Source organism: Leptidea sinapis, chromosome 1 (assembly GCF_905404315.1).
Source record: "Leptidea sinapis chromosome 1, ilLepSina1.1, whole genome shotgun sequence".
In the NCBI taxonomy this organism is placed as follows: Eukaryota; Metazoa; Arthropoda; class Insecta; order Lepidoptera; family Pieridae; genus Leptidea; species Leptidea sinapis.
In genome coordinates, this window is record NC_066265.1 from 27176570 (window position 1) to 27195811 (window position 19242).

General features: G+C 32.2%; 1 protein-coding gene across 10 annotated transcripts in view; it reads left to right on the top strand.

The window, feature by feature from the left end:
• LOC126969336 (cAMP-specific 3',5'-cyclic phosphodiesterase) overlaps positions 1 to 19242 on the top strand; it is a 607232-nt gene that overhangs the window by 532781 nt on the left and 55209 nt on the right. For all 10 annotated transcript variants that reach the window (XM_050814693.1, XM_050814700.1, XM_050814745.1 and 7 more), the window contains 2 exons: positions 4135 to 4236; positions 10438 to 10502. In XM_050814693.1, coding sequence (XP_050670650.1) covers positions 4135 to 4236; positions 10438 to 10502 — 167 coding nt within the window. The remainder of the gene's footprint in view (positions 1 to 4134; positions 4237 to 10437; positions 10503 to 19242) is intronic.

Sequence of the window (19242 nt, forward strand, 5' to 3'; positions counted from 1 at the left end):
AGGATATATAGCTATAAATTATTTTAATGTATCACACACACAACAGGTAATATATCTTTTCCTTCAATGCATTAGTAATTGGTATAAACCCCGACTTTGTATTGATATTTTTAAAGATGTATCGAAATATAAATGTATATTTTCGTATCGATCTGTATCTGAAGATGTGATAATGTACATTAAAGCTGTCGTGGGTGGTCTTCTATTGATTTCTATGGAAAGATGTAATGAGATGTATCAAGCTATATTGTACATCTTTATAATATAGTTGCCGTGTGTGACGAGCCTTATCGTGTGACGATTTACGGCCGTTCCCAATATACTACAGATAGAGATAAATTACTACTTTCCACTGTCAGTAATTAGCTGTCAATAATCTGAAGCTGTCCCAATATACCCGATAAATCATTCTTATCGCCTTATATTGGCACGCGTGAATTGCAATTTCCATACAAAACTTCTATCGTTGGTAAGCTATACATCCTCCCATTGACAGACAACGTGTACGGATAAGGTGAGTTATCTTTTTTTATCTCAAGTAAGATATAGACTGAATATTGGGAACGGCCGTAAGCAAATAAATATTTGATTGAGTCATCCTTTGCAACGTTTGAAGAGAAATGAATCAGTTTAAAAATCCCGTGACCGTGATGGGTTTCCACACACACCTTCATCAGTTAACATTGGGCATGAATCCAGCGCTGCACGCCAAAATTGGCTGCGCCTCGTGATCGTACCACGTGATATTCAGGAGACAATCCACAACGAATGACTATTACAGCCACTCACTAAATAATTTACGATCAGTAAGAGTCAACCATTATTGTTTATGTCCCATTTGGTCGCATCGTGAGGTGTCATAATCATAAGTCTCATATTACAGCTCAGCCTGAACTATTTTTAGTAGTAAATCGTTTAGCTAAATGAAACTCGGGCTGTTCATAACAGTCAGTTTAATAGAAAAGAGATTTCTAAAGCAAAAGCGTTCATATTTGCTGTTGAGCTAGTCTTTTTAGAGCTTGTGTATTGATTATACATAACAAAAGAGTGGCTTTCGAGTTTTAATATTCTGTTTATGCTATTTTCAGTTAAATTAAATTGTTATTTAGTTTAAATTTAGGTTTTTGCTTTTTATCAGAGTAGATAATGAAAGTGAATGTTAAAAATCATCAACAGCCAATATCAGTGTCAATCGTAAAAAGGCTCAAAGACGCAGCTTTCCTCGGACACTTAATAAAAATGTAGACGATCTTCAAGTAGAGAGAACTATTCGGTTGACTCGGTTGACTAGAAAAACAATAAAAACTGTTAGTTATAATGTATTGACGTGCTATACACAACTAGAATTCCAAATGCGTATTAAAAGATCATGAAAAATGTCCGAGCGGCGTTGTATATACGTATTGTACATTAACTTATACAGATAACATTAAAAGATTCATTGAAATTAACACCTTATTTCTTGCTACTAATATTCAAAGTCTATTGTATACGCTCATTAGAAGCTCAGACGCGAACACAAGGCAAGAATTGTAATTATTTAGCAAAATGTTTAAAAATGTCAATTTTGTTTATTTAAATTGGCACTTACCTGAAATACGATACTCTATCCTTTTTAAGTTCGTATATGCTGTTATTTGGAAAGTTTTTCTCTGAACACTTTGTCATTGCGTGGCGTTGTATTCAAAGCGTGGTCGAAACACAACTGAACGAAAACTCGGCCTAATAGAGTCTTAGGGAGAGTTTTGCTTCAGACAATTTTTGATAGTGATTGTGAGTTTACTTATTAATTCTACGTCAGTTTTATAACGCTATGCAGAAGTATGTTGTAGTTATCAGACGGGAAAAGAATAAGAACAGACATCAATCAATGGATTTTATACTACAAAGCTAAGCATCTCCGAGCGTTTCAATGCAAGCAATAAATTATATTCAGTACTTGTTTGTGTTGCAATGAAATTTATAACCATTGAAACAGATGAAATCAGAAGGGTTACTATACAAGTTTATTTATTATAGCTGTGAATATTACTGTGAATAGTTTGAAGAAGCTTCAGTCCGAAGTAATCTACATAATGTTCTGGACATGTTGTTCATGAATAGCTATTTGAATATTTTAACCATTACTTGCTTATAGCGACATGAATATCTTTTGTGTTATTAAATATGATGTTTAATATTACATTATAATGTTTTATCGATAAAGTCTTTTTGCATTGTTTGATAAAGTTCTCAATGGGATGGTTTTCACATCCAACAGTTGTGAAATTTGATAGCGTTTTCGTTCGCTGCTCATTTTGTTTAAACAGAGTTTGCTGCGAGTTTATAGATTGTTTTAAAGGGCTATAAAAATCAATGTAAAATGAGAAACATAATTGCAGTCCTCGTTACATATATGATTTTATTAAGACATGTGAATTAGTATAACAAAATTTTTAGTCTTCGCATAGTCCTGGTTCTACGAAACAGGATATAAAAGTGTTTCTTTCACGGCCGTTCCCAATATACTATCTACAAGTAGAGATAAAGTACTACCTTCTACTGTCAGTAATTAGTTGACAATAATCTGAAGCTGTCCCAATATGCCCTATAAGTCATTCTTATCGCCTTACGGCCGTTCCCAATATACTATCTACAGAAAGAGATAAATTACTGCCTTCTACTGTCAGTAATTAGCTGGCAATAATCTGACGCTGTCCCAATATACCCGATAAGTCATTCTTATCGCCTAACGGCCGTTCCCAATATACTGTACAGATAGAAATAAATTACTACCTTCTACTGTCAGTAATTAGCTGTCAATAATCTGAAGCTGTCTCAATATACCAGATAAGTCAATCTTATCGCCTTATATTGGGACGAGTCAATTACAATTTCCATACAAACTTGACAAACAGCGTGTACGGATAAGGTGATTTACCGTCGATAAGTTTATTGGGACAGAAAAGTCAACGATAGTTACGATTATTATCTCAAGTAGGCCACAACCGGAGATAGACTGAATACTAGGAACGGTCGTAAGACAACAACAAATCTTCAAAGCAGAATTGAAATGTCGAGATCGCTTTTAATTTACTCTCTATTGGTCCGTTCTTTATACGATATTACAATATGCCACAACTTGGTTGCTATAAAATTGCTATAAATCCTTCGCTGTTAAGTACCTCCTGGCTTCTGTTAAAGTTTATGAGAACAGTGAGCGTTATTGGGTTAAGTACAGTGAGTGATATTGGGTTAGTTTATATCCCAGAATGAATAAAAGTTTTTTATTGAATTAAATATATAAAATCAAGTTACAATATAGTAATTATTAGCATAATTAGGCGAGCTTATCGAGATTCAGCGATTTCTTCCAGGAAAGCTTAAGGTGTAGGAGATCTTACATTGACATTTACCAGTGGGAGGCTCCTTCGCACATGATGCCGGCTAAATTATGGGTACCACAGCGGCACCTATTTCTGCATTATTGTGTTTCGGATTGAAAGGCGCCGTAGCTAGTAAAATTACTGGGAAAATGAGACTTAACATCTTATGTCTCAAGGTTACGAGCGCAATTGTAGTGCGGCTCAGACTTTTTGGGTTTTTCAATATCCCTGAGAGATACTGCATTGTAATAGGCAGAGCGTATCAATTACCATCAACTCAACGGTCGGCTCGTCTCCTTCCTAACATAAAATTAACATAATATTGATAAAATCACAGAACAATGTCTTTTACCTGTTCTATGGGTTAAAAATACTCACATAGACCTATATATATGTATAAACAAACAACTTACATTTATATTGTTTGAAATACGCAAAGAAGAGGATGAAAAATACTACAGGAGCTAAGAACTAAATCTTAAACGAAAACTTTATCCAGAACTAAACCACCATTTTATTCATTTAAGTCTTAGAAGCTAATGTTTATCAAATCATACGTAATCAGCGCCATGCTTCTCAAACAGTTTAGGGGTAAACGCCCTTTACCCTAAAACTGTTTCTGTAGAAATATTATTATATATGCTAGATATTTTAATTTTTTTATTCGCTTCCTCTCATTGCAACATTTTAATGCAATTATTTATTATACAATTCTTCATATTATTAATATAATACATAAGAGCTAATATTGTGTGTTCTTTGTTCACAGCCACGGAGAAGACTTGATAGTGACTCCGTTCGCGCAGGTTCTAGCAAGTCTGCGCAGTGTTCGTAACAACTTCCTAAGCCTCACCAATGTGCCGGTTGCTAAGTAAGTGAGACAATCAATTCTCTTTTTTTTAATATCGTTATCGCTGTAACAGTGGTAGGATAGGGTAGGTAGGCCTATTTCTGCCATGAAGTAGTAATGTGAAAACATTACTATGTTTCGGTCTGAAGGGCGCTATAGCTACTGAAATTACTGGGCAAATGAGACTTAACATCTTACGTCTCAAGGTAACGAGCGCGATTGTAGTGCCGCTCAGAATTTTTTGGTTCTTCAAGAATCCTGAGCGGTACTGTATTGAAATGGGCAGGGCGCATCAATTATCATCAGCTGAACGTCCTGCCCGTCTCGTCCCTTACTTACATAAAAAAATATGCCTTTTTTACCAATCGTAATGGCTGGTGAGTGCAGGTTACTCTACAAAGCAAGGAGTTTCAGTCCCGGTACGTGGAAACTCTTGTATGATGAATACATTGACGAACGATACGGTAAGTACCATCAAAAAAAGCGCATACACCTTCCGCTGGTAACGCTCTTGTGATGCCCCTGATGTTGCAATAGAATGTGGGCGACGGCGATCACTCACCAAATGACCCGTCATTTGCCCTCGTCTTATAAGTTTTGAAACGTCATGTGTAAATTTTATTTTTGCCGTGGTTACACAGAGTAGTTAAGTAGTTGTACAGCAATATTTGCCATAAAATCCGCATACAAATACTTAATTATATATATTTAAGTATTTAAACATTATATATTTTAGGATAATTAGAGATACAATATTAAATTCAACCATAAAGTACTTAAACACAGGTTGTAGGTGACCACTCTCAAATAAATACTTTTAAATATTAACAATTATCTACTAGCGATACTTAAAAAAATATGCATTTAAGTCCAAGGCATTTCTCATCCTCTATATTTCTCTAATGTTGTTTAAAGACATTTTATATAATACTAAATTCAACTTGTTGTACACAAAAAAATAAAAATTTAGGACTGTGATGTCACTTTTAAAATATCTATAGTATCAGCCCGGTCCGTCGATCACCGACCCAAAAGTTAAAAAATATAAAAATCAACGACGTAAATATCCGTCTATTGTAACTCACTTTAATAAATATCTCAGCTGTATTAAAATTGATGGAATTAAAATGTTTTTCCTCTGTGTATCTGTCTATAAATCAATGTCGAAACTTTCAGGAATTTTCCGTGGAAAATTGTGTTATGACGTTGCTTTTTCCATATTGTATTTTAAATTGGATTTTTATTGGTTTTGTTATTTCTCATAGGTAACGTATATCACAATATCATAAGGATTGTTATAAGTTCGAATGTGAGTTTGTTTGTTACGCATTCACAACTACTACTTAACTGATTATTGTATGATTTTGCACAAACATTGTCTTGTTCATTGGTATACAGAAATGGCTAGGATAATTTATATGAAACACTTTTAAAGGATTAAAACGCATGTAATTGTAACGGTTTTTCATTAGATGTTTGCGTAAAAGTTACATTTTATTTAACCCGACGTTTCAAGACCTTTCCAGATCTCGTTTTCAGGGGGTCCCCTTGTAAAGTAACTTTTACGCAAACATCTAATGAGAAACCGTTACAATTACACGCGTTTTAATCCTTTTAAAGTGTTTTATTTAAATGTGTAACACTCGCGTTAATAAAAGAAAATACTATAATTTATATTATGTCTAGATAGAGCCTCTTGCTGCTAGACAACTGATGAAAACAGGCCAAGTTTATTAATTTATCGTGCGTGACAATATACACTCGCAATTCGTATGTCACTTTGTGTCAGTGGGATTTGCTTAAAATAGAGGTTTACTTTCGTAATACCTGTAACTGTAACCTGTATTTTTGTTAACTGTAGTAATCGTTGTAACTGTTAACGAAGTTGCTGGTAGAATCTAAAGAAAGAAAAGAGAAAATCTAAGAAGTAAATCATAGAAAGTACTCATTTACTCTTCTAGATGGTTGGTTATTGTCGTTTCAAACTATTTTCTAATTATTTTTATTTATTGAAAAGACCACCAGCATAAATGTTACGAAAAAGTCATAAAAATTAGTTTAGATATAACAGCCAATAATTACAGATAGAGACCTGTAATTGAAATACAGAGAGCTATATAAACAAAAAGATCAACTAATAAATATTCAACTTAATTGTACATAATATATGTAGTTTAAAAACATTATAAGAACCATTCTATGCGTATCAACGCGAATGTAACATATTATATCTATTATTCATCAGTAATTGTATGTATATGTTTGGGTGTGTGTGTGTTTGTATATGTATATGTCAAAGTCAAAGTCAAAAAAATCTTTATTCACTGTAAAACTTTGTAAGTTATTTAGTGCGAGTCAGGATGAAGTACAAAAGTTACAATAGCATTCAAATGAGTACAACAATATTCATTAACAAAATTTAGAACATTAATTCCAACTATCTTTATCATTCAAATAATCTTTCACATTATGATAGGCCTTAGATGTTAATTTATTTTTTACGACACATTTAAATTTTTTAATAGGTAATGTTTTAATTTCATTTGGGAGTTTATTATAAAATATAACACAATCCACTTTAAAAGATTAGTAAAATTGTTACGGAGCCTAGTAGATGGAATTGCGTATATTATATATAATATCCGGACGACCGAGCCTTGCTCGGATTTTTAAGAATGTACAAAACTTGAACAAAAAAAAAACTAATAGGACTTCTGGATTCGAACCGGGGTCTTCTGCTTTCCGGATCACCCAATGTCCCATCTGAGCTATAATAGTCTTGTATACAGTGGCGAAATTACCTTTGTATTCTAATGTTATTGTAGCTGTTTCTCATTCAAACATGGATAAAACCATTTTTTTAAATTGAAACCTAGCTAGATCGATTTATCACCCCCGAAATCCCCTGCATACAAAATTTTATGAAAATCGTTGGAACCATTTCCGAGATTCAGATTATATATATATATATATATATACAAGAATTGCTCGTTTTAAGATATAAGATTATAATCTAAATGATACTAAGCACTTCTTGGCCAACATTCAGAAATATAACAGCTGTGTCCAGATGACATCTATTTTGCACACCTGTAAATGATAAGCCTAGATAATTATAAGAAAATTATATAACCTAAATATATTTTTTGACATTTTTTTTTATTTTATTATGATTCAGCATTAAAGAATACATACCACTACAAATTTTCACCCATCAACGATCAACACCTATTTTTGTATCGCGATTTTTGTATTATTCTGTTCCATCCACAGAAATTGGGTTGCAAGATGGCAATCGAATATAATAATTATTGTAGAACGATACATTTTATGTACGATACATTTGGTAGGTCTGAGAATCAGTCGTCATTCTATTTTTATAACCCAAAAATTTTAATTATTAATTTTTCTTTTTACTTTATATGGCAATACAACGTTTGCTGGGTCAACTAGTATGTGTATATAATATTGTATTATGATATTTTTCCCGAGTTGTTTATAGAATTTTATTATTGTAGAGTTGCTGCGATACGCTTCGTAATATATCAAACCTTTCATAAGGCACCCACTCGGCTTATTCCGTAAAAGTCTTATGAATACGTTGGGTATATTATATCCCTAAAGAAAGGATTCTTTGAAAGCAAATACTTTTATTAGTCTGGAGCTTTAAGAGGTTAAATCCTATTATGGTTGGTACCTTTCATCTATAAATATGTTTAAGTAGAGTCTTACAACTTCTTTTAAGCGTCCAAGTTTTTGATTGTTATATTCAAAGTTTATGAAAATATTTTATATAATTGATCATAACAATTTTGTGCATATTGTTATTTGGATTTATGTATTTTAAGTATATATGATATTAATACTTTGATTGATACGAAGACAGTATATTTTTAAATTTTTAATAATGTTTTCTTATCTTATTTAGTACTAGCTGACCCGGCAGACGTTGTTCTGTATATAATAAATAAAATAATGTCTTTATATGAATTTGTCAATAATATATCATAACATCAAAAATTATTTCGTAAAATATGGACCCTGCTGTCGTAATGAAATTGTTTCACAGCAGAACTGTCAAACCGTGCGTCAATAAATTCTCTCATAGAAATTGTGTATGGACACATCAAAGGAAAAACAAATTTGTTGTTTTTATTTAATTTAGCAGCATTTTCCTATTTATTCACCTTTTAAACCTTCTCTGGACTTCCATAAATAATTCAAGACCAAAATTAGCCAAATCAGTCCAGCCGTTCTCGAGTTTTAGCGAGACTAACGAACAGCAATTCATTTTTATATATATAGATTAATAATTCTAATTAAAATTGTAAATGTAAGGCTTTGCGTGTTTTTGATTAGTTATAAAGTCATTTCCATTCTAATAGATATTATAATATGTCTGTTGGCCCAATCGCTTCCAAACAGGATCACTTACTGGTCTCATATAAAGTTTACCTGAAAATTTTATCAAAATTGCTCAATCCATTTTAGAGAACATTTATAACATACACAAATAACCACTCCAATTATCCTATATCATAAATATATAGCATTCTCACCATCTGGAAAAAAATCTGCGATTTTTCCATCTTGATTTGACATGAATACATTAAAGATTAAGAGCACGCAGTCAATTGTCACAGCCTTGTCTTCCATTCTTTTGAAATATATAGCCAAAGACTTAGATAATTTATTCGTCTAGATAGAGCCTTTTGCTGCTAGCTACGTCTTACACTCGCGATTTGTATGTTACTTTGTGTTAGTGTGCGTGCGTTGCTCAAAATGGAGGTTAACTCTCAACATAATTTTTTTTCGACTTTGTCACAGTCTATTATCATTACGTATAAATGATCTAAAGTCAAAGATATATTTCATTTAGAAGAAGCCCTGCTAACAGGCAACATATTTTAAAGGCAAACAGGGACAAAATACGAAAGGTTAAGTTAGTTAAATGTTACAACCTGCCATTGTCCCTAAAATAAAATACCTTTTAACCGTCGGTGGGACAGACAGTTCTACTAGTGAGAGGCTCCTTTGCACAGGTTGCCGGCTAGATTTTGGGGAAGTTGTAATGTGTAAGCATTCATGTGTTTCGGTCTGAAGGGTGCCGTAGCTAGTGAAATTATCGGCCAAATGAGACTTAACATCTTATATCTCAAAGTGACATGCGCAATTATTGTAGTGCCGCTCCGAATTTTTGGGTTTTTCAAGAATCTGCATTGTATTGGGCATGGCGTATTTATTAGCATCAGCTGAACGGGCTGCTCGTCTCGCCCCTTATTGTCATAAAATGTACAGTTTTATTATGCAGAGAACTTATGGAGACCCATATATAAAAAAAACTATAAATGAAACTCATATTCCATAATTTTTAGCATCGCTCTTGGAGGTAACAGTCTGAAGGAGCTGCTAACCTTATGGTATGGCCTGATTGGAGTAATGAAAATAAATGGACACGCACTGTGGCCCAATCAAGACGTTAAAAGCCCACCTAAACTAAGCGATATAGTCAAAGAACTATCAAGCTATACTAGGGCCAACGAGACGAGACAAAGAATTTATTTATTCATTTATTAGGTTTATTTATAATCACTTACAATAATACACACAAATATAAAACGTAGAACCAAAAACTAGAAACTAAATGTAGTGTAGCAAATAACATTTATTACTTTTACAGTGTATTAGTTTAATACATAAATATAAAACAATTTAAAATATAAAAAGCTTATTCGAAATGGTCTGCATTGGCTGCAATACTGGACTTTAAACGTTGAGGTCAGTTATCAATAGAAGCACGCACTTTTTCCTTGGGTAAATTCTTCACTGCCAATCGTACCTATTGATTTAGGGACTCTAAATTAACATGGCGTTTAGAGCAAGCCGTACTATTACCAAGCGTATGGAGAGTTTTAAGAATTGCATTTGGCTGCATACCTACTTTGTGTTATGAAATCACAGCGATTCGGTTCTCTTTATCACCCCACTCCATTTTAATATCGCAAAATATTGTATAATGTATTGGCGCCAAAATGGGAAAACTCAATGAACAATCATATAAAAATGACAAATTCCAAATTCAAATGTAGTACTATGTTTATTTTTAATTGTAACAGTATTTATGGCCAGACTTAGTAAATATATAATATAAAAACTATTTGGCATTGATGGAAATGTTTATCGAACGTGACATTTATTTTATATTATATTTTGGTATTTCAGGTCCCGTAGATCCTCTGGCGTGGCGACAGCCGCAACGCCGCAACCTAAGAACATTAATCCTGGAGGTAAATTCTATTTTATTACAAGCTTTATTTTTAATTTGCAATTGGCTTTTTTGTATTTCGATAATGCTTATGAAATGGCAAAACGAATTCACACTGTGCGGATATCGTCAATAATATCGTCACTGACAGCGATGTCATGCCCGTGTACAACACAATACATAATTCGTACATTTAAAAAAAAATGAACTCAATATACATATATCGGTGCTCGGTAAGAATTTTAAACTAATAAATTTCGCGCCGTATAAAAACATGCGGAAATGAAAGTAATGAACATATAACTTCAATACTACTTGCTTGAACTTATTGAAATGTATTTTCATGCGTATAAGATAAATGCTAAAGAAATTTCAAGTGATTAGACTGGCATGGTGAAGTTAGTTTCTCGAGTGTGTAGCGACAAGGGAAAATATATAGAAAATGTGAATCAATTCTCATACTTTACTCTTAATTATTAATTTCTTATATCTAAACCGCTTTCCAATGAGGTCGAAGTTATTTTCAAGGCCAATAAAAATATTTTTTATGACTAAAAAACCTTATGGCATATTGGCGACGAAGTATAATCCGGCTAGTGAAATTCGGAATCTCCGAATAGCTTTTTTCTTAGAGAGTTTCACTAGACTGGTACGGTGTGTGGTGTTAAGTGATCACCGCCGCCCGTATGCACTTGTAACACCAGAGGAATCAGTAAAGGAACGCCAAACATCCAGATAGTGGGAAAAATATCCTATTTTGTGACGTGACGTGCGAAGATGGAATCCGGCGGCAGGATAAAAATAAATTGGAGTGATTTTTAAAAAGGATTTCCCATTGGAAATCCATCATTATGGAGCAAAGGGGCTATTGACAAGATACTGCTCGTAATAATGCTGCCGTGGAAATTTTGAACTGAGAAGTTTTTGCTTTACTTTTGCAATAGAAAATGAATTAGAAATTAATTGAAGGTAATAGTGGAAACCGATCCGTATCATAACTAACTAAAGAAAACTAAAAAAATTGTAGCGTTATTGCAGTAAAACCATAAAATTAAAAAATCTTGATATTACTGTATAGTTTTACTCCAAACCTTTAAATAGTCTTAAAATCAGGTTGCAGAGATCTATAGACAACAACGGTAAACATATTTTTTCACATAACAAACATGAATGAAAAATGAATCGTCTATTCGACTTCATTTCATCTGAACCCAATCAAAACACACTGATAAAAATAAACAACAATTTTCAACTTTTCACATCGTGTTTCGATAAAGAACGCAAATATTGAAAGAGATTTCAGTTCTATATCAATGATAAAATATGACATATAAGAAACCAAAACAATATTGTCTAGTACTCGTGCGACACAATTTTAAACAATATGTACATGATTACAACATAATAGATAACACTAATCGCTAGAAATTTCTACATCAAACCAGATTTTATTTTTATCTTGCTTAAAACAAAAGCAATTGTATAGAAAAAAAAGTAATCTAGTATTATCTGCCCATTGTAGAGACAATAATAATAATAAAAAATCTTTATTTGTTGTAAAAAAAACATGAGAGTCAGTCTCTTCCCAATTGTGCAAAGTAAAATGTCAAAGAAAACAAAACATCAACATATTTTAAGGAAAGTGACTAACATTATATGGTGGATAGGATAATTTGCTGGTTGCTTTTGAGCCAGTTTTACCAGTGGGAGGCTCCTTTGCACAGGAAGCCGGCTAGATTATGGGTACCATGCTATTATAGGGTACCACAACGGCGCCTATTTCTGACGTGAAGCAGTAATGTGTAAAAATTACTGTGTTTCGGTCTGAAGGGCGCTGGGCAAATGAGACTTAACATCTTATATCTCAAGGTGACGAGCGCAATTGTAGTGCCACTCAGAATTTTTGGATTTTTCAAGAATCCTGAGCGGCACTGCATTGTAATGGGTACGGCGTATCAAATACCATTAGCTGAACATCCTGCTCGTCACGTCCTTTTTTTTTCATAAAAAAAATCCTATTTTGATATATTTCCGACAAATCTGTACTTTATTTTCAACTATACTCGTAAATTTATCCAAAAAAATCATTATCAAAATTTGAATATTAAATACCTGGGCTATGATTAATTTATTATTATACGTTTTGTATCTTTGTTTTTTTCTCTATCTATCATTTCAATGGTGTACAATAAGGTTGCTAATGTTATATTGATCAAATAAGTTACAAGTTCTATCGCTAATCATTATTAAATGTTCGTAGAACACTATAATTCAAAGGACACTTACAAAGGTATTGACCCTGACACCCGAGCCGACAGATTTGTCATTCTCGCGCGTTCCAATGAAACAAATAGGATTGGAAAAATATCCCTAAGCCCCGTAGATTGGATTCTACTGTTACATCCCAACGTGGGTGAGCCGGAAAATTTATCGTTCGAAATGCGGAGAGACGCTTTGTGGCTAGCCCTACACCGAAGCCACACTTCTCAAATGACATCTTAGACATCGTAAAACTGGCGAGAATTTTATTAAATATTTCATTCGCGTATAATAAGTTTTTGTCATAGATCATCATCATAGTTACCTATAGTGGCTTGTGTATAAATAGCGCAAATTTATATCGAAGGCTTTTCTTATCCATATTCTTGCATTGTTTATGTATTTCTATTATGCGGATTCTCGAGAGCTTCTTATTTCGTTTTTTTTTTCAAGGCCAGCTGAGAATCCCTATAGGTAAATACTATTTCTTATGAAACTGGCTATAAAAAAATATTTAATTCTGACCGGTAAATCCAGAGATAAGATTGTTCAAACATATATACAGAATAACTTTTCAGCTTAGTAAATATTAGTAAATTTATTTTTTGAATCTTGAAGGTTGTTATTTGTAATAAATTAGAGGAAGTTATAATAATACTGATGAATCAATCTAGCCTGGTAGCAATCATCTAATATGACGACAATTTGAATTGCTATTAGTGCCAAATGTCACTGGTCTAAATTTTATCGATCATTTATCGTGTTTCGATTATTTATCGATTTTCTAATATTACAGGAACAATAATTACTTATCAAATAATGATTATTTATTTGCAATTTGCTGTCTACAACAATGTTGGGATTTTTCGTTGGGAATGAAGCGAAAATGTTCATGCAAGAGATGAGTAAATCAGGTAATATTCGCAACCTTACCAGTAGGAGGCTCATTAGCACAGGATACTGCCTAAGTGCGTACCTTATCAAAGCGTTATTATGTCGTGAAGCAGTAGTAGGAATTGTTATTATGTTTTGGTCTGGAAGATGTCACAGCTATATTACTGGATTTATCAGATTTAACATCTTATGGCTAATAAGGCTTTTGAGTCAAAATGACGCAATTACATTAAAATGGGCAGGGTGTATCACACAGTCTCAGGCCTTTTTTATCTTTCTCTCTTCAACACACAAAAGATAAACTATTAACATAAGAGTGGCATCACATTCTGCGTCAGTTTTTTTTTACAGACAAGACTGACGTAACTAAGACCTGAAGCTGTTGAGTTTCTTCTATGTTCTTCTCACGAGCTCTACTTTTTTTAAACATACGGTAGTTTTTGTAATTGAGGTGAAAAATTTGCGATTATAAAGTTTAAGTATATTTGAATAAAGTTTGACTAGGCTCTGAAAATTTAACCCCTACAGGGTTATTTCTTTTGCGTGTGTATGTCTGTCCCTCCGCCATGACCCTCTCAGGATCGTTTGCAGAAATTCGAAAACTACCTTCAAGTGCAAGTTGCGTGCCATAAATATTTTTTATTGTTTATTTATCTATAAATTTAAGTTTTAAGACTTATTAAAAGACAGTTAATAATAATTACAATTAAAAAAATTACAAAAGTTTAAAGAGCCAATTTACTGATACAAAAATAACAATAAATAAAACAGATGCAAAATCGTACATATTAAATTGAAAAATGTCTATTTGGTTATAACAGTCATTGTGTATTCTGCAAGCTCTGATGAGAAATTTGTTCTTGGAAATTATAATATTATACTTTCTATTACATCTTTAATGTAAAGTTGAGGTTATTTAAACTAAGCCTACATCCCAGTTTTTCTTTTTCAAATAGCGGAAACATAAATATTTCTAGCCATTTTAACGATAGGCTTTTTTGTTATTAGACGATTTCTCTGCAAAACTCCGAGAAGTACACATAAACCACGTGATCCATTACTTCCCTACAAATCCCTTAATCCTTGTGGGATAATTGTGTGTCAATTTGACACATGAATTGTTGCAAAAAGACGCGGCTAAATAATCTAGCTATCTATCCTTAGTGAACTTAATAGAGGTAGAGAAATTTATCCTTTTACGCTTACTTACATTTCAATAACCTATCGTCTAACATCTAACCTATATAGGACATAACTATGGATAGATAAGATTTGTCATTAAACGGTGACAGCAATTTATCCGTAACTAGAGGTACGTTATTGAAAACGGCCGTAAGTAAGTCAATAATTGAAAGAATTAAAATATGTCGTAATAGAACGACGTTTAACTGATAAGTTACTTTTTTTAAAAGTAAATTTATTTGTTTACTAAATGATAAATAAGTATAAATATTTTATGGAAAACATGATGATTCTTCTTCTCTTTTAGATGTTAGTAGTAGATGGTCTACCTAAGTTAGGCTGCTCGATTGCAAAAAATACAAAAAAAAAATAGTATTTATTACCACCAGTGTGAGATTTTCCTCCAAGCAATTTCCCTAACACAGTTCGTAGAACCACAGGTGAATTATCAGAGTATTTATAACTGCGCGATATCTAAATGTTTTGATGTGATTGTGTTTCCGTTATCCTGTATGTTTTGACATAATCAATTACTGATAATTCTGAGAACCTTTATCTGAATTTTATAATCAAATATTGGACGATTTACCTGTTATAAAATCTTTATCCAAGTGTTGACTGGACTCTTAGATAATTAATATGTCTAGACAGTCTCTTGCTGATGGACAACCGATAAAAACAGGCCAGGAATAATACTTTAGTGTGCGTAACAAGCTACGTCTTACATTTGCGATTTGTATGAGCAATTCTCGCAAAGTAACACAGTTTGCGTGAATTGCTCAATATAGAGGTTAGTTCTAAACACAATTTTTTTTCGACATTTTCACACATCTAGATGTATAAATGATCTAACACCAGACTTGATTTAATACCCATGTTTTTAAGAGGCCAATTAACCTGAAAAAAATTATTGTGACTTGGATACTGATGTGATAAAAAACCTAGAATACTGTCTTTGTGGAGTGTTCATTACGTAATTCAATGCTTAATAGGTCTAAGTCCTGAGATCCGATCAGTCTCAGTAATCAGATCTCTATCGATAAATTTCCTAAAAAATATAGATAAAAGCTCAAAATTTTAATTACTCTCTGTTTATTATCAATACACGGTTACGTAAGCTTTTGAGTTTCGATACCTTGCTGTGAATTAATAACAATTCATTAATTAATAATAATTTAGTAAAAAATCCGCTATAGAAAATTCTTCAAGCAAAACGAAGTAATAACATAAGTTACAACGTCATTCTTTCATACAGTTAGAGTAAATAGTTTTCGCCTATTCTACTAGATGGCGCTACTTGTATCATTTGAGTGCTCGTGGTAATTTATAATTTAATGAACACTTTTAAGATAATTCTATGAACTTATTCTACTGTTTTAGGCACACAATAAATCTTAATATCAAGTATCAACGATTTGCTTATAAAAATATTAGTATTTATTATTTAATAATCGATGAGCGAGGAGATTTTATTCAGGGCATCTAAAACTATAAGCTGGCCTGTAAGCCTAACATTATAAAAAAAATCAGAAATACCTTTAAGTATTTGATGCATTTACGAAAAAAATAATTTATTTAATTTGAAATGAATACTGGAACATTTAATCTGAACAATTGTTAATAATTGAAGGTAACAACTTCTTAAATATTGTACACTAACTCATAGTGAGATAAAAAATAGAATGAATTCATATCAAACTACACTTCTAATGACTGGCTAATTATGACTAATTAACATTATTCTGACATTAAAGAACATTTCAGTAAATAATTATTGAGTAAACGATACTAATATTATAAAAACTAATTTTATTGCAATTTTTAGATTTCAATCTCAACATATTATAAATTTCTGAAGGATTAGCTTACTGATTGCTATGATTTCAAATGAGTATTCGGCCTCGCGAAAAGACTGTTTAAAGTTATGATTACCATAAACATACTTAATATTAACTACAGCCATGCTCTTTATTGGAAAATATACCAGAATCGTGATGGAACAATTGTCACATTCATTTAGTGTCGTTTACACTTGATATCACAATACCAAACTCATTCAATTCATTACACAAGTAAATTTTGTCCAGTAAATCCTCTGATAGTGTTCCTGGTTCATTAAGTGTTTGAGATGTGACTGAAAAGTGAGTGAATAAGTGAAAACTATAGATTTAGCTGCAGGGAATAAACTGGAACTGTTGCAACGCTAAGTATACTTTTATTCGCGAATCTAATCGGTACATACATTTTAATAAAAAGGGTTTCAATACACATCCAAGCGTTTTAAAAAAAATATCCTTTATAAACGCGTCGTCAAAAAGACTAATAAAAAAGTAAAATAGACCTTATTCTAACCTATAAAGTATAGACGAAGCTTTAAAAACTGCCAAGCAAGAAAAAATTACAGAATTCTCTAAACTCATTCTAATTATAATTCATTGCCTAAGCTTGAAGATAATATTTAAATATGGGCAAGACTTCAATGAATTTTTTTTTCTTTATATTTTGATTTTTTATTATTTTGTCACCTAGGGACGTATATGCCCTATAATCCTATATATATTACTTTATCATATTCACGGTTTCTGTATTCGAGGCATATTTACAGAACATAATATACCCCACGAATAAAGTACGATTATTTTTTTTTTCTTTATATTTTGTTTTTTTTTACTTTTTGCCACCTAGGGACGTATATGCCCTATAATCCTATATATATTACTTTGCCATATTCACGGTTTCTGTATTCGAGGCATATTTACAGAACATAATATACCCTACGAATAAAGAACTGTATTAACATCTACTTACTCACGAGAAGGAAATCGGCAGATGCCTTGTTATATTGCATGGACGGGGCGAGTAGGATGTAGAGTAAATAATTTATACAGAGAAGTAGCGCATCATAAGCTAGTTTATATGTAAAGCATAAACTAGTTGTCGCCCGCAACTAGGTTGTACATAGATTTAATCGTATTATTTCATAACCTTTTTATTTAATAAATAAATTTATTAACCGATCGAAATAATACAAGTATCATATATTATGGAGGGTATGCAAAGGCACATCAGTGGTAATTAATTACATTAAAATATGTTTAGAAGTTTTTAAATAAATATGGAAAGTTTATAGATTATAAGATATTTCTAATATCTCAAATTAATTCTCAAATTCATTTGACCTATCCATAGATACCCCACCCCACACCACACGTTTGGGTTTGATGAACTAAAATTTTTGAGTTTCAGTTCTATAATGGGGAGTCCCTAAAATTTATTGTTTTTTTTCTATTTTTGTGTGAAAATCTTAATGCGATTCACAGAATACATCTACTTACCAAGTTTCAACAAATTCTTATACTTTCGGAAAAAAGTGACATACATAGACAGACATGTCGAATCTATAAGGGTTCCGTGTTCAGCCATTTGGCTACGGAACCCTAAAAACGGAGAATAATATGTAATAGAAGTTGTTTACAATTAATTTTTAAATTGCAGATGACGGAAATTATTCAAATTATCAAGAAAACTTAATAAAAATCTATTTTAAGAATTTGATATTCTAAGTACAACCCATAAAGTGCCATTATATATTATGATAGCAAAAGTAAGAATTGCAAAGTAAAATAACTTTTATATTAGAAACTTATGTTGCAAACACTCATAAGATAAGTTAAGTCAAAAGTAATTATTCTATGAATGTTGGTCATCGCATCACTGTTAATAGCTTATTATCACTATTTTCCCGCGCGAACACTCGAGATTGATAATAATTTAATTAACTAATTGGTATAATTAAACATAATTATGCTGGAGATTAGTTGAAGGGATGCGAATAATTCGCATCGGTTGGGATTAGTTACCCCAATTTGAACTCTCAACCCGCTGCTTGCAAGGCAAATACTAATTAATAATTTATAAATAAATTACCAGCTCTCTCTCAACTATCATTAGCCAGATAGTTTAAGAAAATGCTTCCTAATGTTTGCCACTTGTAGCGTGTAAAAGAACTTTATCTTTGTTAAGACCCCTGTGCACTATACATCATAATGAAGAGTCGATCAGGACTTAATTTACCATCGTAAGATTTGTGACGAATGGAGCGTTTGCCATTTACTAATTAAATTTTCAAGTTTATACCTTTCAGATGGCCAGATTGTAACAGAATAATATTTTTTCTAATGGGGATTAAAAGCTGCGATCTATCTAACGCCCGACTCTCACCGTTCGTCCATTAATTACCTGTTGCAGGATAGGCTTAAAACTCAACTGTCATATAACTGTGGATTTTATTGACACTGGCGAGCTTATATAAATAGTTAGATCTCTTATCTCTAGAGCGGCATTATGGAACAATCATAATATACATAAAATCATTATTATCATATATATAAAATTAATATTAATATATATAATTAGTATTATCCTTT